The sequence below is a fragment of the Erigeron canadensis genome, chromosome 1 (assembly GCF_010389155.1).
Source record: "Erigeron canadensis isolate Cc75 chromosome 1, C_canadensis_v1, whole genome shotgun sequence".
NCBI lineage: Eukaryota > Viridiplantae > Streptophyta > Magnoliopsida > Asterales > Asteraceae > Erigeron > Erigeron canadensis.
In genome coordinates this window covers 8,245,215-8,267,225 of record NC_057761.1, presented here as the reverse complement: position 1 = coordinate 8,267,225, position 22,011 = coordinate 8,245,215, and the positions used below count along the sequence as shown (strand labels likewise).

General features: G+C 32.4%; 2 protein-coding genes across 2 annotated transcripts; one reads left to right on the top strand and one right to left on the bottom strand.

The window, feature by feature from the left end:
• Window positions 1-5,670: 5,670 nt before the first annotated feature.
• On the top strand, window positions 5,671-9,150 carry LOC122582665 (actin-depolymerizing factor 5-like). Its single transcript, XM_043755094.1, has 3 exons — window positions 5,671-5,808; window positions 6,107-6,366; window positions 8,680-9,150. Exons 1-3 carry the CDS (start codon window positions 5,788-5,790, stop codon window positions 8,828-8,830), a joined length of 432 nt encoding a protein of 143 aa, XP_043611029.1. The 5' UTR covers window positions 5,671-5,787; the 3' UTR covers window positions 8,831-9,150.
• A 3,310-nt stretch (window positions 9,151-12,460) lies between these two features.
• LOC122601556 (subtilisin-like protease SBT1.6) lies at window positions 12,461-15,088 on the bottom strand. Its single transcript, XM_043774310.1, has one exon. It carries the CDS (start codon window positions 14,995-14,997, stop codon window positions 12,697-12,699), a length of 2,301 nt encoding a protein of 766 aa, XP_043630245.1. The 5' UTR covers window positions 14,998-15,088; the 3' UTR covers window positions 12,461-12,696.
• Between the last annotated feature and the right edge of the window lie 6,923 nt (window positions 15,089-22,011).

The following is a 22,011-nucleotide window of genomic DNA, read 5'->3' as shown; positions in this document are numbered from 1 at the left end:
CCATCACAAAAGAATTTTCTCAGGGCCTGCACATGCGCACTGTACAATGTTCTTGTGCGCTATGCAAACGCCTGTTTTGTGGAACGCTTGGTTAGATATTGAGTCTGTGGCTAAAGGTTGGTGTTGCACAATTATTGGCATATTCAGGATTCCAAGAGAAACTGGTTTTATCTACCATGCCTGAGAAAATTGTATTTGCTTATAAAATGTTCTATTGATTTAATGTATATTACTGAGTATGTTTAATCTATCGAGATTGTGCCCAAGAAGACAATTGTATTACAGGCAAAACCTGTATCATCCAAACAGAGGAATGTTTCCTTATCGAACTTGGCCTACAATGTGCTATCTGCAACCCACAACTAGAAATATCCAAACACTATGAGCCAATGTTTTGTGAGATATAAGTAGATTCCAAAAGGAAACAAGGCAAACATGAAATCGACAGAGTACTCGTGTTGAATTATGGTGATAGTTGTTCAACTTCACGAGGGTATGTCTCTTTTATCTCTTATTCCATATGTTAAATGTCTTTTGGTGAGTTAGACTTTAGTGTTTGTTAACTACTGTGTATGCTAACCCTTAATCTCCATCCACTTGATAAATTTTTTGTTTATATAGATACCAAGAGTTATGTAAGACATATTGATTGAACTTGGTCCCTCAAACATATTGGTCACGTTCTGACTTGGCCTCCCAAAACATATTGGTCATGTTCCGCCCCTTAATGATAACGTCTAGGTAAGTCGCAACCATTTCAGGATTCTAGTGTCATCGCTCCTAGAGGCATTCACAATAGTTAGTTGATTACCCTTTACCCACCTCCAGCCAAAATAAAGGGACAACCCAGTATATCGCCAACTGGCAACCGATTTTGACAACCAAGCATTCATGTTTATATCGATCATATACACTTTTGGGCTTATCTAAAGCGATGAGAACAACCTCTTTTTATTATTTGTGGATGTTGTATAACATGTGGCAATAGTATGATTGAAACACTAAAGTTAAATGAAATCAAGCCCTTATGAACATCGAATGACAGGATAATAGGTTTTCAAAAGTTAATGACTACATTTATAAGAATCAACTTCAATGTGCATACACATGTTGTTTCTGAACCCAAAAGAAAATTGGAGCCTATTAGTGAAGGTTCTTCTCTTTATTTGCTTTTTTTCCCCCAAATCTTGGAAACAAGTTGTAAGCAAAATACACAAAAATGTTCGGTTTAGTTGAGAATTTGTATGTAAAATTTCTACGTGATAATACTCTTTGGAGAAAGACTCTCCCTTCTCCCTTTACTTTATTTGACAGGGGCAGAAAATAACACTCTATCATATTCTATCATTTCGGTTAATATAGTTAAACTCTATTCATTATGTTTACAAAGAAAAGCGCCCGATTAGAACTAAAATCTTGTAAAAGTACAAACGCATAATCATATAAGTTATGGGAAGTGATATATGTATCACCATTTTCTATAAATACATCACAATACACAAATTTTATAATAGTGCACGGTCTTGGTAAATCCATCAATTAACAAACATCACTTTGTAAGCACATGCCACATGGTATGCTATATTCTTTCTTAGCATTGATGTAAAATTGATTTACGTTTTAAATAATAGAAATTTTTGTCAAAATACATCCCATATCCATTTTTATCACGAGGACGGGGGAGTGTCAAAATACATCCCATATCCCTATATTTAAAGTTGTTTATATATTATAACTCAATGAGTTTTTTTCCCCGACTTGTCAAAAGTACTTGAATTCTCAATACCAAAAAAGCGTTAATCGTCGATTCCTTATCGATGAGTAAGATTAAGACATTTGCTAAGAAGAGGTCGTTCCAAAGTGTTTCTAAGAAACTGATTTTGGCAGCTACGGTTCACTTTATTTGGTAGGAATGCAACTTAAGATCATTTCACCAGAAGAAAAGAATGAAATACCAATTGATTAAAGTTGTGTTCTCTAATGTTCATTTGAAGCTTCTCGCCTTCAAGTTTAAGAAGACAAGCCGAGTTGAAAAGGCACTTGTTGCCTGGAAGATCCTTGTTCTCGTCGTACGGCTACAACATAGATGCTTGATTTAGTTATCTCTGTCTAGTCGTATCTTGTGTTGGCGTTTAATTAGAGATAGGGATGACATGTTTTCTTCGGTGGGTTTTGGTTGTTGCAACTTGCATGTACATTATTTAGTCGATATAGCAATTAACTATATCGCCTGGTTTTTGATTTTTTTTTGAACGGCAAACTTTTAGTGATATAAAAATAACATTTTCGACAAGACACCAAATATTGAAAGTAATAAGAATTACAACAATAATTGTTGTAATTTTTCATATTCGGTGTCTTGCTGGAAATGTTATTTTTATATCAATAAAAGTTTACCGTTCAAAAAATTAAACCATCCGGGTTAACTAACCCTTTACTCAATAAAAAAAGGTATGGTACACTTTGAATACGTCATAGAAAGGTAAGAGTAGACCTATGTGTAATATGATTGGTTAATTATAATGACTGAGTAATGATATATTAACCTAAAGATTTTATCGCATGACATGTTTTATTCACTTATTATATCTCTCAATATCTTCCTTTGAATATGCCAATTGTCATTATCATGTTGTTAGATTGATTATTAGGTTCTTTAGTTAGGTTGATTAATTAATCACGTACATGATTCAGATGATGAGGATGCACATCAGATATTTCAATTATACAAATTGCTAGACATTAATATGGGGAAACTAATGTTGACTTTGGCCTTTAGATTTGTAATAATTTTTTTTGGAGATTCATGCTGACATGATTAACTAAGATGATCATGTGCAATGTAAACAGATTTGAAAACATCAAAGCACATACAAATCTGCTAATGGGATACCTCTTCTTGTTGATCCCCAATTCGAGACATCAATGTTTATGAATTTTTATATATATATGACCATCTATCTTTTTGGGCCGTTTGGTTCTCAATGTTTATAGAAATCCGATAAAATGAGATTTAGATATTTTGTTTTGTTGGTTAAATTAACATGAAAACGAACAAAATTCAAAATTTATTTAACCAATTTTTCATAAGTTTTTGGAGCCAAACGACCTCTTTCTTTAAAATCCATTTTTGATGGAATCAAGTATATTGTTATTGTATGTCTTTGATATCCTTCCGGGTGCCAATATTTATGATCTCCTTTACAAGTCCCAGCCTTTACTGTATAAGGAATTGAATTTGCATTTTGTGAAAATGAAAGTTTGATTGTAAATTTTGCTTAGAAACTTGTTATGTGAATCGTGATTGGTTGTTCACTTATACAATAAGCATACTTGTTAGATGATTTTTTTAATAGTTTTGAAAGAGTGCCACAAAAAGAAAATAACCATCAGCCCGACTATATTGGGGAAAAGTAGAAAATTAAGAAGACAATTTTAGTTAAAAAATGGCATTCTATAAGAGTGGAAAGCATCCTTTACCACTCCTCACTTTTTTTCTTCCACTATTTCTATTACTCCGTATTTTTCACTTTTTCACCATTTGTAAGGAATGTCTCATTACCTCTATTCATCCACTTAAATAATAAAAGAAACATGGAGATGAAAGGAGTAATGGTTGTGCCCATTTTGTTCTCCAACCATCAGGCATCTATACGACAGAGTGGTATTCAATTAAGCAGTGTCGTCCCGTGGATTTTATAGGCATTGTTCAATAAATAAAAACTAATCCCTTTGTACCAAAGTTTTGCATATATGTAAAAATAAATTCGATAATACTAAAAAAAATGTCATAAGTACTAGCATCAATCAAAACAACGCTTCTGGGTTGGGGGATCATGTACGTTTCTGGCTCGACAGATGAGCTGGTGCAGTGATAGTCTTTATGATGCTCATTCCTTTTAGTGTTCAAACTCGAAAAAGAAAAGAAGTGTTTTGTCAAAGAAAGAGTTGGTGTAACGACAAATGTTTTTGGGTCAGAATGTCTATGGTCACGTTCACCATCGACTTATGAGGAGCTTCGGGAATTGGAAGGAGTAGGAAGATTGATGAGTGGGGTTGTTGTTAACCAACGGAAAGATAGATGGGTATGGACAGGAAGTAAAGACAACAACTTCTCGGTTAGGAATGTCAAAGAATTCTTGAGGAAAAGGAACGATGAAAAAGAGAATCTCATGTTCAAATGATCAAAATGGGTGACGAAGAAGTGCAACATCTTTATGTGGCAAAGGTTTCATCAAAAGTCAACACCAACCTTTTGACAACTAACCTAGCCTTATACCTCTCTATTTCCCCATTAGCCTTGTACTTAATCTTGTATACCCATTTACATCCTACAGGTTAGTATCATTGGATAAAGTACCGACTTTGGTTGTCTTGAGAACTAGGAACTGCAACTTTGACAGTGTGGTTTGTGGTATGTGTCAGGAAGGAATGGAAACCATTTGAACATATTTTATGCTCATGTGAAATCGCCTTGGATATATGGTACAAAGCTAGAATATGGTGCAAGGATAACCCGATCTTTCTTTTTTTTGCTAAAGACTTATTTTATGTTAAAGAACATATGGGGTTAGGAAAAAAAGGGAAGAAAGGTTTTAAAGGTGTGGTCTTTGAAGCATGTTGGTGTATTTGGATGGCGAGAAATGAATTGAAATTCAAAAGAAAGAATATTGATGTGGAGAAGGTCATTTACGAGATTAAGACTACGAGTTACTAATGGTACAAAAATCAATCGAGGCATTGCTCAATTAGTTTGCAAGTTTGGAATCTCTTTAATGTATAAGTGTAATTATTAGTGTTTGTATATATGTCATTCCACGATTTGTGGTAGTTTGAAGACTTGTGAATAAAAGTTACTTTAAAAAAATAAACTCTTTCCAAATCAACTAAAATTCATATATAACTAACTATTATGTTCACATTGGATGACTTTTTTTTTTTTAAGATAAGTATTTAGAAGTGTATGTAACTTAAGTCTTTATTTTATTGTATGGAAATAATTTTAATCGGTTTATTGTATGTAATCAAGCTGCTAATGATGTGATGAATCGTATGTTACTGAGTATATGTTGCGCCAATATAAGTTGATATATTTGTAAGTATTTGATTGGTCAAATTTATACAATGCACATGATTAGCAAATTGATTATCAAATACTTACAAGTGTCAACTTATATTGATTTCTATAATTTTATCTTATATTTTTGTTATTTTATTTAAGAATTCTCATTATAGCTAAGTGGTTGAGCATCAGCTTTACGAATTGTAAGTTTCGAGTTCGAGAATTGAGAATGACATTTAAAAAAATTTCACAAATAAAGTCCTCTACTGAAATAGGTTTAAGTCTTGTAGAGGGGACAATATTGTATCCCACTTAAATGTCGTACCTTGGAGCGGTTTAGTTGGAGGTTTCTCCTCCTACTAGGTATTGAGGACGAGGAGCTCTTTAGCGCGGACCCGGTTAGAATAACGTAAGCTAGATCCTCTGTTGCGAACAAATGATATAATACTTTAAATAAAAATTCTCAAAAAAAAAAATGATAAATTTTGAAATTTATCGACAAACAAATGTTTTAAATTTTTTTATCACATGTAATTATCTTCAACTACAGTGGTATTCGAACAATGAAATACCTATATAAACTCCATACACACCAACACTAACACCACGCCATGCTCCATTATTCCGTTCTTTTCATCCCCACAACCTTTTCTTTCACACGTTAACACCACCGTAAACAACACGTTTCCTTCCTCAGCCGCCGGACAGCACCACAATCATCCACCATGGCTATGGCTTTCAAGATGGTACGTATATTCATAACTAGCTCTAGCTATATCCCATCTTAATTAATTTGTCTAATTATACATTCCAATTATATCAAATATACATTTAGTGGCGGAGCAGAAATTTATGTTTTGTTGATGGGCCAATTAATTAACTTTTGAGTAAACTAATACATATATATATATATATATATTTAATAAAAGTATAACGTTTCATAGATTTTGTGAGCGAGTGGCCTCCATCTGAGTCCGAGATATTGTATATTGTATAATATTACATTTAAATTTATCTTTGAATTATTATTTTATATATATTTAGGCAACAACGGGGATGTGGGTGGCGGATGAATGCAAGAACTCCTTCATGGAAATGAAATGGAAGAGAGTTTCTCGGTATATCGTGTTCAAAATCGACGAAAAATCGAAGCTAGTGACTGTCGATAAAGTTGGTAAAGCCGGAGAAGGGTACGCCCATCTCACTGCCTCGCTCCCGAATGATGACTGTCGTTACGCCGTCTTTGATTTCGATTATGTCACCGTTGATAATTGCCGGAAAAGCAAGATTTTCTTTATTGCATGGTTAGTATACTAACCCCATCTTTTAATTAAATTCATATAATAAATAAATTAGCACTGATGTAAAATTATTATTCTACAAATAGTTGGCATGCATATAAAATATATCTTAAAACTAGAGCTGTCAATTTCTGACACTGATCTGTTAGCACGATACGACACGACCTGGTTTTTTCGTGTTTGGTCTTAACGTGTTTCGTGTCTTAACAGGTCCGAACCTGTTAAGACACGAATAGTTATCGTGTCTTAACAGGTCCTGACCTGTTAAGACATGATATGACACGATAAGACAAGTAGTATATACATGGACATGTTAAAGACACGTTAAAGACCTGTTAAAGACACGTTAAGGACACGTTAAGACACGATAAGACACGTTAAGACACGATAAGATATGTTATCAGGTCCCTTATCGTGTAACTTTTAACAAGTCTCTTAACAGGTCCCTTATCGTGTAACCCGTTAAAAATCGTGTCGTGTTCGTGTTTGAAAAAACTGACACGATTAGCTATCGTGTCGTGCTCGTATTTAACCCTATCGTGTTTATGTCTTATCGTGTTCGTATCTTATCGTGTCGTGTCAGACACGATATGCTAGTTCTACTTAAAACTCCACCATTAGAATTACAAATTTAAATCAATGCTCTAATAAAAAGAAATTTTTTTTTTCTTTAAACAATTCAGCATTTAATTACATTTTTCGCTCCTAACCTTTTAACACATGTATCCTAAACTCTAAAACATTTTTACACAAAATCAAACATCTTTACACAAATCTCATATTTCACAAGTGTTCCTTTTTATTAACTATGTTATCTTTTATTTCAATTAACTTTACATTAATAACCACACTGTTAATGTCACCATCACCCGTCGTCGCCGCTCTGCCGCCGCATTGCAGGTACCCCTCTCGTTAATTATAAAGTTTTGGTAGTTATAAACTTTTAAACAATGGTTAAATCTTTGTAAAATGTTGTAAAAAAATCAACAGTCCTTAGAAATAACCGTGAACCATCATATACAAACTATACAAGCAAGTTAATTATAGTCCTAAAGACTACTATGCTTCGTAAAGTTTTTGTTATACTACTTCTAAGTCATTTCTTGTTAAATCTATTTTGCAATTAAGTTAAGAATAAAGCTATTACTAACATGCGAAAAGAAGTGTTGTACAAAAATAATCATTCTTTAAAACTAATTAATTAATCATAATTCTAAAGACATCGTAAGATCCTTAAATTAATAAAGAAAAAAGAATATTGATACATTTTTAAAAAGTGACTTAAATATCACCAGAAATACAAGTATGGTAAACGAAATGGGTGATATACAAGTATGGTAAACAAAATTTCTATTAATGTATGTTTCGATTGTAAACCTGATTTCTTGTATTTTAGGACAAACTAGTTAATTAAGGTTTAATTGATTTAGTAAGTATATGTATGTCAAATCATTTCTATATGGCAAACAAAACTGCCATTAATATAACATGTTAAATTTATAAGCTGCAATTAATATAAGATGTCAATGTTCTAAAAAAAAATATAACATGTCAAATTTTATATGAGTAAACTGGTGATGAGGAAAGTAGTTTGATGATTTTATATACATGCTATTCAAATTTGAGACCTTTTTCACCATAAAACAAAAAGTGAATTTGGTAATAATGAAAGAACATTCACCCATAAAGAAAAAGGATGAAAAGTAATGATAGAATTTAATCTTTAGGAGTACGAAATTAATTATTTTTCTTTCCAGACTTTACTTTATTGCTTTATATGTATATGTTTATTTTCATTAAGTATATAACATTCTGAAGTTAATACTTTCTAAAAAAATTGATTACTGCTAAAAATAACTTTAAAGCAACCTGTTGTATCTTGGAAAAATTACAAATAAATAAATTTAACATAATTACATGTATTTCCTAATTAGAGGTTCGTAATATGTTTTTTGAAAAATAAAAAAGATTAGGATTAAGTTCCCATCACAAAAAGGTAACATAATTACTAGTGTTTAAGAAAAAGGTAGTGAGGTAATGCAATTACAAGAATTTAGATCGTGTGTTGTTGTTGTTGTAATTTTTATAATGGCAAAACTTTGGTCTAAGACCTAAAGAGGAGACAAAATGTAGTGATTTTAGTGTCACGACCTTGATGAAAAGTAAAAATGTAATGGTCATAAAAAGAAATCGACTTTTTGACATAAGTAGTAATATTTTCACACTGAATCATATAAGTAATAATCAAATCAAAAGTGAAAGCCTTTTTCAATATTTCTTTATAAATTCTAATCAATGTTGTTACATATATTATAGGGCTCCAAGTGCTTCAAAAATAAGAGCCAAAATGTTGTATGCAACATCCAAGGATGGACTAAGAAGAGTATTGGAAGGTATTCACTATGAACTACAAGCAACTGATCCAACTGAGATGGGGTTTGATATCATTCAAGACAGAGCCAAATAATGTCAACTAAACTAAACCAACTTCATATCCCATAGTACCAACCTTACCCCACCCTTACCCACCCACCATGATATATATATATAAATCACATCTAATAATTATCCCCACTCATCATGACATTGGCATTTTTCTTATGGGTATTGGTGTCTTTTATTGGTACCAAGATGATTAAAGCACAATTATTCATGACTTATATATGTGGTACACTAAAAGCTACATCATATAAACTTGATCATATATAATGACAAGGTAATGTAATGTAATATGATATGACTGATTTCTAATATTTACTCCAAGCTAAGATGGTTTTCCCATAGAAATGATTATGTGTTCTGGCTTTCATGTCAATTTTTAATTTTCAATGGTTATGATATCCGTACAAAGCAATGACAAATAATACGAGTAGTTTCCAATGGTTAGTTGATTTATTTTATTAACGGGTTTGAGAGATTCTGGTGTTGCTGCAGAGTTTGACGGCAATTTCCATGGTGATTGTCAGTGTCTCAGATTGACTAGATAGTATTAAAGATATGATCTTTAATAACACACCTTGCATTTGACGGAATTGAGTATTTTTCTTGTTACTTTTTGACGAGGTCCCGTTAAAAAAACTATATACAAAGTGTTAGAACTTAAATGGATTTACCAGGTTATGATTTGGGCCTTACTTAAATTCTTTTACATAAATCCTTGATATCATACATTCATACGCATCTACTTTCGTTTGTGGGCCGTCCAAAATTGATGCAAGTAAAATAGATGATTAATGCATCCCGTTGGGCCGTCAAAAAAGAAACTCATTAGAGCCCATATGAACCAACAAAACTACCAAAGCAATTCAAATTAAATTGATAAGAACAATGTCTTAGTCTAACATTATGTGATGTGAGATAATTTATCAAAAAAGACATTGTGTATTCTAGTTCCTGCACCACAAATGGGCACAAGTTGTGTGACTTGTGTCATTATAAAGTCACCTCGGAGCATGCTTCCAAGATTGTTCATTTTTTCTTTATAATTTTTGTAGATAATGGTGGAAAACATGAAAATAAGCAAATTCATGACACAAAGTTACTCATTTAACCCGGTTCATTTCATTATTATTTCATATATATGTTGTGCACCACGTCTTCCACAAGGTATAAGGGAAGTGATATATGACCAATTTTATCCCTACCCAAAAGTAAAAAGATTATTTTCAAAAGACCTCTGGTTATTTTGTAGGGCGTAAAAATCAAACGATTGACTTTTGTATCCAAAGGCACGAGGTTTTTCAGTTGATCTAACTTTTCTTGTTTGATGGTATAAACGATTAAACTAGTAAATGATCCAAACCCTTCAAAAAAAAAAAAAAATGTATAGTGTGTTTGTTCATAAAAGGAAACAAATACTATGATCATTAGGCATGTATATTTAAATTTACTCCTACAACTGATCATATATGGTTTTGTATGCGTGTTCACTACATGGAAATTGTATGCTTTGCAGTTAGGTACTTAGGTGCATCTCTCAATTAACATGCCAATTTAAATCATGTTTTAAACTGATAGTTATAATACATTTTGAACATTGATACTGAAAATTTTATTCAATCAGTTTAAAACATATAATTCTCAAAACTGCTATTAAAAGATAGCACTAAGATTTGTAAGTCTAAACGTACCTAAAAAGGAAAAGAAAGAAAACAGTATGGAATCATTTGATATAATTAATTCTTTTCTTAAAGTAAAATGACAAGAAAAAGAAAGAAGCCAACATTTCTGTTCCCCGTGACCCAAAAATTGTTGTTTAGCTAATGAAACAAAACATAATAATGTGTTAAATGAACTTATCTGAAGCTTTCGTAATTAGCAGACATAAATCTTACATACTTTTGGCATCAGTGCGGTGAATGAGCTTTTTTTTGTTTATTAATTTGGAAATAAATAGTGTATTATTATTATTATTATTATTATTATTATTATTATTATTATTATTATTATTATTATTATTATTATTATTATTATTATTATTATTATTATTACAAAAGAGAAGAAAAGGAACTGCATGGAATTGTTTGATACAATTCTTTTCTTAAAGTAAAATAACAAGTGAAAGAAAGAAGCCAGAAAACTTAGTTAACGAAACAAAACATTGCTTTTGACCCAAAAGTACTTTGTATTTTTTTATATATATGACTAACATCATTTCTATCGACATATTAAACATAAATGGCTAAAGCATAGTGCCTAAAGTTTTCTAAAAAGAAATTGATAAATATACCACTCATCTTAGATAAATTTATCATAACTATACATATAAAACATATACACTATCTTGTAAAATTTGTATAATATAATAAGCTAATTAATATTGTCCTAACATTCTAAAAAGAAATTTAGAGGTAAGTTAAAAAATATCTAAACAAAGCTTTAACTCAATCGATATGAAATAATAAAAATAAAAGGATTTGAGACTATAGGTATCAGGTTCGAATGTTGATGATGTACCCACCTAGACGCATGCACGCAAGGTACACTTAAAGGGTACGTTCCACTTTCGGTAAACAAAGAAAGGATTTGTTTTTATCAAGAATCCTATATCTTAGGAAAGAAGATCAAATCAATTCCCTTATTCCCGGAAGAGATATACCCGGCTCATAAAACCCTACTTGGGGAATAAGTCACGAACCACCTATAAATAGGGGGAAGGATGGCTAGAATAATTCATGATCACACATACACATTCTTGGCGTACAAAAGGCATAGCCTTACTGGAAGGGAATTGCCAAAGAACAACCACAATCACCCCATTCCTCCTTTTTAGATAACCGGATTGGCTGTACAAACAAATATGATCCAGAACAAGTTTTAAGGTAGGTCTTCGAGCGGCCCGTTTTCACCGAAGTGATAGGCTTTAGCTACCAAAAATTATTTTTCATTCATAAGCGTTTGTGGTGCTTTCGAAATTGAGTGACCTCGGATAACTGGTCATAATTTTGTTGGACGTTAAAAAATAAATATCTAAACATCACAATGACATGTACCAACAATGCTTTGTTTTTTACCCCAGATGTAATAGATATATATAATTATCCTATTCTGTGATAGATATGTTGCAAAATTTATAACAATATAGTAAGTTGATAAATAACTAATGGCATCAAAATGAACTCTCTCTCTAAAAAGCTTTAGCTATAACCTACTGATATAAAATCCCAACATTCTAAAAACAAATTAAAAAATGAGTTACAAAATATCTAAACAGAGCTTTAGCTCAATTGGCATGAAAATGAATAGATGATGCAGAGATTATAGATTTGTAGGTAGCAAGTTCGAATATGGTCCGGAACTGGTTCACCGTGGTAGGTCTCTGGGCGGCACGTTTCTCCGAAATCAATGCCTGCTTTAGCTACCCAACGTTGTTTGTCATTCACAAGTGTACCGCTGTTTTAGTCATTGAGTAACCTCGAGTAACTGGTCATATCTTTGTTGGACGTTAACAAGTAAATATCTAAACATCATAATGACATGTACCAACAATACTTTAATTTTTTTGACCCCAGATGTAATAAATTAACATCCTGTAGTCCCATATGAAGATATCTTCTATCTTTGTCATGGCCCATTTCATGTTCTTTGTTTTCGGCAATTTTGACATTAAACCATTTGATTATATTTTACATAAAGGGAATGAAAAAAAACAAAGAAACAAAGAAAAAGTTGACCCCTAAGCAAAAACACATAACCCCTAATGGAGAATCTGTTTTCTCCGGCCATACTCTCCGGTAACACGCCAACCTACAAATTAATTTACGGCAGAGTGTACGAAAACACCACCATGATCACCCCATTGATGACAAGTTACAAGTAAAAAAAACAAAGTAATTAAAGTGGGTCTAATTGTGTCACCACAATGGGACTACGAACCACATGCTTTCCATCGACCCATGAAAGTGACCCGAATAAAGCACCCGACTCGCCCATCATGACATTGGTCCCGTCCATCTTCACACTCACATAATAACTCAGTTCCCTAACCTTGTCGGAGAACACCAATTTTCGAGGCCTAACTGCTATGATGACGCCTTTCGGCGCCTCTACTTTGACAGTGTAAACTGAATTTACATCCCCGACATTTTTTACTCTCCTAATCAAAGTCTTGCTCAAAACCCCCTTTTTCCCTGTTGAGAACATGGCTGCGATCGATGGATAGTTTAGGTTCTCTGGTACGGGCTTTCTTCTCATTGGACATGCTGCTGTTGATCTAGTGATTACTTGAATTGTCTTGGCACCATAGCCAATTGAGCATAAAAAGCTCACGTAATCTGCATTGGTGAGATCATAAACAAGACCCGGGTCCATTGCTAAATCAAGGTTTAAATGACCAGCACCGAAATCATATGGTGTGGTTGCGTTTCCAGTGGATTCATCTGTCATTGGTTGTAATTGTTTATTTACCGTGCTTGCAGTTGTCATGAGTGCCGACTTAATGGCTGCAGGAGACCATCCAGGATGGGCAGACTTCAACAAAGCTGCAGCTCCGCTTACATGTGGAGCTGACATTGAAGTGCCAGAAAGTATGTTAAACTCTACTTTCCGAACATCTGAATCTAACCCTGTTGGACCAACCGCATCGGTCCAAGCAGCTAAAATGTTAACCCCCGGGGCAATCAAATCCGGTTTTAGTATCTCCGGGTTCATCCCATTTGGTCCTCTACCCGAAAAAGAAGCCACCACAGGGGCAGGCTTAACTCCAATCACAGTTCCTTGGAAAGTAATCGTAGCCGTGACACGGCCAGTGGCCGCATACGCCTTAATAGCGTCTCCCTCATCCGAACCAACAGAACAAGCCGGGATAAGATGGGCATCACCCACAAGTCCTTCCCCATTAGAAACACCATTAGACAAAATCATACCAACTCCCCCGGCCTTTTTAACCACCAAACCCTTGGCTACTCTAGGACTACTCCCTCTATCACAAATTACAATCTTACCCTTAACCAAATTAGCATCTAATGCATTATCCATACACAAAGAAGCAGATAAAATCCCGGACTTACCAGGGTAAACAAGTGGATACTTTTTCCCACTAATCGCGGGTCCCGCATACAAGGAAACTCCAGCAAGTTTCCTTCCATCCCCAAGCACGACTTGAGCCGGAAAATTCCGGTCAATTGTACTTGCGCCAACGGTCATAAGCCAAGGGGCGAGATTAGTAACTGACATCCCATTTGGCCCATCATTTCCAGCCGAAGATGACACAAATACCCCTCTTGCAACCGCACCATATGACCCAATCGCAATTGGGTCAAGATAATAAGGAGAAGATATTCCATCACCACCACCAATGGAAATCGAAATCACATCAACCCCGTCATTAACAGCCATATCAAAAGCCGCAAGTATATCTGAATCAAAACATCCAGATCCTTTCCAACACACTTTATATACAGCTATTCTTGCTTTTGGAGCAACACCTTTAGCAATACCAGCTGCATAACCCGCCATACTGGCTTTAAACACATACCTACCAGCCGCAGTTGAAGCTGTGTGGGTCCCATGACCATCTGCATCTCTAGCTGACCTGAACTCAACTGTGTCATTAATCGCACCACCAAATCCTATACCCCCACCAGCCGCTTCATGTCCTTTAGAAAAAAACCGGGCCCCAATTATTTTTTTATTACAGTTTTTTAAAGTGAACTTAACGCCGGTCTGGCAAACGCCTTTCCAGCGTTTGGGAATTGGCCCGAGGTTTACATCAGAGAAACTCCGTCTCTCGGGCCAAATCCCGGTGTCGAAAACACCGACAATTACATCTGACCCGTAATCAGATTCGGACCATAAACCTCGTTGGTTTCTTAACCCGACAAACTGTGGCGACCTGGTGGTATGAAGTTGTCTTTTTTTATCTTCAAATATTGCTAAAACTGATGGGTGGTTTTTCAAGGTGGAGAGTTGAGCTGAGGTTAAAGAGGCTGAAAAGCCTCTGAAAACGGTGTCGTATGTGTGAAGAATGGATGTGGATTCAGTGAACTCTGATGAGTACCAGTGGTAGTGAGTTGGGAAAATGGATGGTTTGGATTCACCGTCTATTCGGATAATGTAGGTTTTAGCCGTTGGATCTGATTCACCGGCGGTGAAAAATAGGAACAAAAGGGAACAGATTGGTATCAGTAAAGCCATGGATGGAGGCTTTGGGAGAGTGTGAAATGTGTTGAGTGAGTTGGTGTATTGGGGTTTGTGCTTATAAACACATAATAAGCCTGGTGAATTTTATATGTTAATCTTACTTTATTTGATTTTATTTTGATAATTATAAGTCTGTGCTCTGTACAAAGAATATGGTATTTTTGTACAATAGTATTTTAGGCAATGTTTTTCTTTCATTTATTTTGATTACAACATTGTTTACCTATGTGTATAAGATCATTAAACAATATTGTCTATTTTGTCTCATATATACAACATCATTAACAACATAGTTGTCGATTCATTGTTTTACACCCGATTGAAATCTTAATTTTTAACTTTTAGACTTGAATTATAAGAGTCAGAATATTTGATTATATATTTTTTATAATTATATATAAATTCTTTTGTAGAAGTATAATATTATATTTATATATCAAGTTAAAAATAAATTTAAAAATAAAAAAATTTTTAAATACATGATAAATAATAAATTATATTTATATATTAAGAAAAATTCTAAAAAACTTAAAAAACTTTTGACAGAAGTATTTGTTATAATAATAGTTGTTCTTTATATTAAAAAAAAATGTTAAATGAACCCCTTAGGGCTTTACTTAACATACATAAAAAAGTTTTACATTTCCATATTAAATGTCGGTCCTCTGAATTTTATGATAAGTATACAACTAATTAATGTACTTTAACGAAAACCGACTTTGTTTAGCAAAATCCAAATGTTACATTTTTCCTAATATTTAGTCAGATACTCGGATATGATATAATTTAATAGAATTATGTTGTTTAGAAAAGTAAGTAGAAATAAGATTTATGATAAAGTCGTTATTTATTGGTGTTTATCGTTTTCGTTATTTATTGGTGTTTATCGTTTTCTAAGAAGTGGAAAATGTTAAATGATCGAGGGGAAAACAACAAATTACTGGGCTAAAGTGTTTGATGAGTCACGTCTTTCTTGCTTTGTTGGAGGTTGTAGAGATACTAGAATATGATTCCTCTGAACCATTCATAAACTATCTTTGGAACATTATTGTTTCGAACATTATTGTATGGAGCTTTTAGTTTTCGAATTATTTTAAAAACAAAAGGTAATCTCATTTACGGTCAGACGTGTGGTAACTTGCATAGAATGTTGTATTTGAACACCTGGCGATATGATAAAATATGGCTGTTGAATATTAAGGTGTTGTAAATGTACCAAACAAATTTTGTTTATGTTCTATGTTCGTGAGTAGTGGTTTATTAGAAAAATTGAGTTGTTTATGTTAATTGGTATACCTTAATGAATATTTCATGAGTTGTTCATTAAGAAATTTGAGTTACGTTGTTTATGTTCGTTCGTTTATGTTAATAAACGTAAACAAACAAACGCAAACAAATCAAATGTATAGGCTAACTTAATGTTATGTGTTATTTTTAATTTAAATTTGTTGTGTTTTATTAATTCATAAAAGTGAGCTCCAATTTGAGGTGATGAGTTAGGCCACATAAGATAAAAGTTACGATAGGCGATGAGAATGTGATGATGTTACGATATTACTTTAGATAGGTGATGTTATGAAGGTTACAAGTGGTGTAATTAATGCTTAATTTGCCTACTTTAAAGTTGTTTTCTGAGTAGGCGCTTATATACTTACATATTGGTATTTTAAGTTAGTTGTTAATGATCGAGTAGCCACGTTGAGATTTATACGAGTGACCGTTCATTTGATATGGTTGTTACATCTGGGTGGTGGTTTTGTCACTTTGTGGGATGTGATAGTAGTCATTAGTAGCATACTAGCATGGTTGCTTAAATTTTTACTTGACGATCTTTGTCAAGTTAACAAGTTTAATGTGTTGGCTAGTTTTGTAAATCTTTGATGCTCAACATCTCAAGTCTGTTGCTTAATAAGTTAATAACATTAACTTATGTCTGCCAAATTTATTCCTTTGAATGTATGAGACTTGTAAAGAGGAAGCTTGATCATAACATACTTTGGATACACAAGTGAAAATTAATTTAATCCAAAATCTAGCCAAAGCCAACCACCATATAACAATGAAAATTAGGCTAACTCCGTCTCATACCGTGTCATTATTGTAATGTAGATGGTTCAATTGGCGATAGATATACCTACTTATAGAACTATATTCGTTTTCGATTCGAGATTTGATATGATCAATGCATAGGAGACCATGTTTTGGTATGTTATTCATTAGTGAATGAACTTGTCGATAAGGGAAAAATCATCCGTATAGACTCAACCTTTCATTTTTTGCGACTTTGGTCATCCACTTTTTATTTTTGTTAAAATGAGATGCAACTTTTCACCTTTTTACCACTTTAGTCACTCAACTTTTATTTTGTTAAAATAGGATGTAACCTTTGGATAAGTTTTTACATTAATTACTTACATTGTAAAAAATGGTATTAAAATATACTTGAACACCAACATGTAATTAGGTAACCTATAAAAAGTCCATCTTATCTTTCACGTAGCTTGTCATGTCACTTAAAACAATTATTTTTGTCATCAAAACTTAAGATGACACATCAAAACCTTATTAAATCCATCCATACCCATTTACCGTTTCTATTTTTAACCTAAAACTTTTTTGTAACTAAAGGAATTGAAAACCTTTTAAATATCTTTGTTTATAATGTCATTGTTGTTGTTTATATAATAATTTTTTTAACTTTAATTAGTGAATAAATGGTTTATGATAAGTATTACTTTGATATCATATATGTATCTTATGTTATGCATCATATATATTTTTATATATTATTTTTATGAATCTAATGGTTAAAACTAAAATTAAAATAGGTATTAATTTTATGTCAAAGAGAATAGACAATAGGTAAATATTAATTGTCATTTTAATAAAATAAAAATTGGGTAACTAAAATGTTAAAAAGTGAAAAGTTGCATCCTATTAACAAAAATAAAAGGTAAGTGCTTATAGTGGTAAAAAAAATGAAAGGTTACACCTTATTTTAGTAAAAATAAAAGATGATGACTAAAATAAAAAAAAAATAAAAAGTTGAGTCTATATGAGTCATTCTTCCCTGTCGATAATGCTACATGGAAATTGTACGAAGTCATGCTAATTAATTAAGATATTTACCATCAAGATAGCCGTGAGAAGTTCCGTGATTCAACCAACTAAAATGGACTAGAGGAGTGTTGATGGTTAGAGGTGTTCAAATTCGGAAATCCGAAACTTAAATAGTGGAATTCATTTTTCAAATTCCGGAATACACATCCGAAATTTAGATCCCCAAATATCCGATATCCACACATATAAAAAGTGATTAAGTGAACAAATTAAAAATACCATTAAATGCCTCTTAATACCTAAATAATGATATGATATGTCCGTAAAACCCTTACTACTTTAGTATAATTATTATTATTACATTACATATATATGAGACTAAATCCCATTCGTGAAATTCTTCATTGGATAACCTAAAACTTACGGATATTTGGAGAAATTTGTGTGAGTTTATGAATTGGAAATGGCGGCTTCAAACTTTAGTTTGGTCATTTGATTTTTTCACTTATAAAGAGAAAGGTATTTAAACATAATAATAAAAAGAAAAACTTTAAATGGAGTCTTTTTTAAACGTGCATACAAAATTGTACGTTTTCATATTAAAAGTTCAACCCTAAATTTTATGGTAAATATATACAATTATTTAATAATTTTGTAAATTAAAATTTTACTATCATGAAACCACTTAACTTTTATTTAAAATAAAAAAAAGTGTTAATCGTTTTTATTTGAATAAAAACTAAATTGTTATAAAAATACTATAATATTTTGTGTTTAAAGTTTTAACAGTGATCTAAAATCGAATAATCCAAATCAACCCCGTTGAGAGAAGCAATTGATTAGTCAAAGATGCTTAACCGACAATCGTTGTCAAAACTCAAAACATCCCAATCGTTATCCTACAATCACGCTTAGTCAAAACCAGTCCTATAACTTTTGGGGGTTGTTTTTTACACTAAAATTTTTTATTAATCCAAAGAAATTAAATAAATAAACAATTTTACCTCATGTAACCCAACAACATATATATATCCCATATATAGGGTGACTATCAAAATGAAAACTACAAGGGATATATATATATAAGGGATATATATATATATATATATATAATATATATATATATATATATATGGTAAGATTCAATTAAAAACTATTTAAATTAAAAAAACCATGAGAACCACTATATTATAACTAGATGTTCATATGTGATAGGTATATATGAACATATTCGTTCACATATGTTCATTTGAGAACCATTCAATATGAACATATGTAATATTAGTTATAACTTGACATGTTCATATGTGCATGTATTTGTTCACATAGATTATTCACATATGAACACCAAGTTATAATTAAAAGGTTCTCATGGTTATTCCAATTCAAATGTTTCTCATTTGAACCTTTTCCATATATATATATATATATATATATATATATATATAGGTTTAAGTAAAATAAAACAAGTATTAAAGTAAAATAAATAAAACAATATGTTTTTGTTCATTGAAAATCAATGTGCATCATGAAAATCATTGTGCATCAATATATATAATTTTATTTTGTGAATTTTCGTGCATCAGTTTTACCATGATCTAGTGGTCAAGATCTTGTCTCATTTGTTTTACTTTAATACTTTTTTTACAATAACCAACTATATATATATATATACATGGTTGATTATTGTAAAACAAGTATTAAAGTAAAATAAATAGTACAAGATCTTGACCGTTAGATCATGATAAAATTGATGCACGAAAATTTACGAAGCACAGGATGCATGATGATTTTCATTATTTACGGTGATTATCAATAAATAGAAACATATTGTTTTATCTGTTTTACTTTAATACTTGTTTTATTTTACCTAAAACATATATATATATATATATATATATAGGGGTTGGGTATTGTAAAACAAGTATTAAAGTAAAACAAATAAGACATGATATTGACCCTTGGATCATAGTTAAATTGATGCACGAAGATTCACGAAGCAATTGATGCACACTGATTTTCATGCTGCACGGTGATCTTCAGTGAAGAAAAACCAATTGTTTTATTTGTTTTACTTTAATACTTGTTTTATTTTACCTAAAACCTATATATATATATCTATATATATATATATATATATATATTACTGCCACGGTGACACCTCATTTCATAGGCTCATGGCTGTCGCTTCAGATTTGTCACATAGATTTGTACATCCATTTCGTCAACAACAATTTTGTTACAATATACATAATATAAACCCTCTTTTAACCATCTTTATATATGCCCACCGAGTAACAACAAATATAGACCCCAAATTTGCACCCATATATACCGACAACCCCACTGCCGTATTTCTACAGGACACCTGATTATAGTTAAAACATTGCTATTCTATCCATTAACAATCTGATATGAGTTTACTATTCATCATAAACATAGATGGGGCTGATTTGAGATAGAGGCAAATTGGGATTCAGTCAGGAGGGTGCAAAGTACGATTATGGGGGAAGTGGTGTGGATTCATATGGTGATGACTATTTATCATTCTTGAATTTGTTGGGATTGATGGGAGGATTATGTTGTCGATGTTTGGTTTGAAAGTCCAAAGATGAGGGTGGAGGGAGTGGAAAGGGAGATGGGAAGGAGATAGGAGGGAGATGGGAGGGTTGAGAGTGGTTCGGCAGCCAATACGGCGAGATGGAGGCTAGCGAGCTTTGAGTTCGTGGAGGGTTGGGAGGGACATGGGGGAGGAAGGACTGAATGTGTAAACTAATATGACCGTTTTAGGGATCTACTGTGTACATTTGCAGACGCCAGGGACCAAAAGCGTAAAATGGACCAAACTTTTATTTTATTTTTTTCCTTGAGCTGTTGATTGCTGCACGTTGCTTTTTTTTTTTTGTTTTTTCTCCAACCTTTTAGTTACTTTTTTTTAGCAAAATGAGATTGTTTTTTTTTAACTGCTTTTTTTTAATATATTTTTTTATGGTTCTTTTTTAAGCTTTTTTTTAAGGTAGCGGTAAGTTATTCTGTTTTGTTTTTGTTTTTCCAACTTTTTTTTTTTTGCATAGTGTAAATTTTTTTTATTTATTTATGTAATGTTTTTTTTTTATTATTATGTAACGTGTTTTTTAATATTACGTATTGTGTTTTGTTATTAATAAAACATATAAATAAAAAAAGGGTTAATTATGTAAAGTTTATAAATGTTAAGGATAAATTATTAAAATATGAAGAAAAGGTTCGGAGTTTCGGTTGCCAATAAAAAAAGTTGAAAAAAAGGTTGGAGAATTGAAATGAGGTGGAGTAATTTGATTAGATAATTGGAGGGAGATGAGGAAAATGAGCCCTCCGACTCTCTCCCCGCTGATAATGATGATGATGTCAATTTTTCTTTCTTTCCTTGACTTAATTAAATTATGAGGATGAAAGTAGGGGTTTATGATGTTGAAAACAATTTAAGATACTGGAAATTGGAATGGTGAAATATTATAGGGTGCTTGTAAGGACCCAAACCATTTAAATCAAAATCGATTAAAAGTTTTATATTTTATTTTATTTTATATATTTTTTTTACAGTACCCCACTGCGGCGCAGTGAGGCAATTCACACCCGCTGCGGCGCAGTGGGAAATCTTGGAAACAAAAGGGCAATTGCCCACTGCGGCGCAGTGGGCCAAGAAGGGCTCCCACTGCGGCGCAGTGAGACCACCTGCAGGAAACCCTTTGTTCAAAATCAGGTTTTTCCTGCACAAAGATTTTAACCTCAAACTTCAAAACACCATTTCACATCTAAACTTTTCAAAAGCTAAACTAAACATTTTGAGACATACAAAAACATCTTTACAAAAGGATTTGCCTCTATGAACTATCGACAACAACATTGTTTCACAAGTGGGTCATTACCCATCTTGGATAATCACCAAATCATATACATGTTTCTTCC

Bases quoted from the DNA above. Each gene is read 5' to 3' on its own strand.
- LOC122582665 (XM_043755094.1), top strand. From the start codon at position 5,788: ATGGCTATGGCTTTCAAGATG. The intron at 5,809-6,106 runs GTACGTATATTC...ATATATATTTAG, and splicing joins TGGCTATGGCTTTCAAGATG to GCAACAACGGGGATGTGGGT. The intron at 6,367-8,679 runs GTTAGTATACTA...CATATATTATAG, and splicing joins AAGATTTTCTTTATTGCATG to GGCTCCAAGTGCTTCAAAAA.
- LOC122601556 (XM_043774310.1), bottom strand. From the start codon at position 14,997: ATGGCTTTACTGATACCAATCTGTTCCCTTTTGTTCCTATTTTTCACC.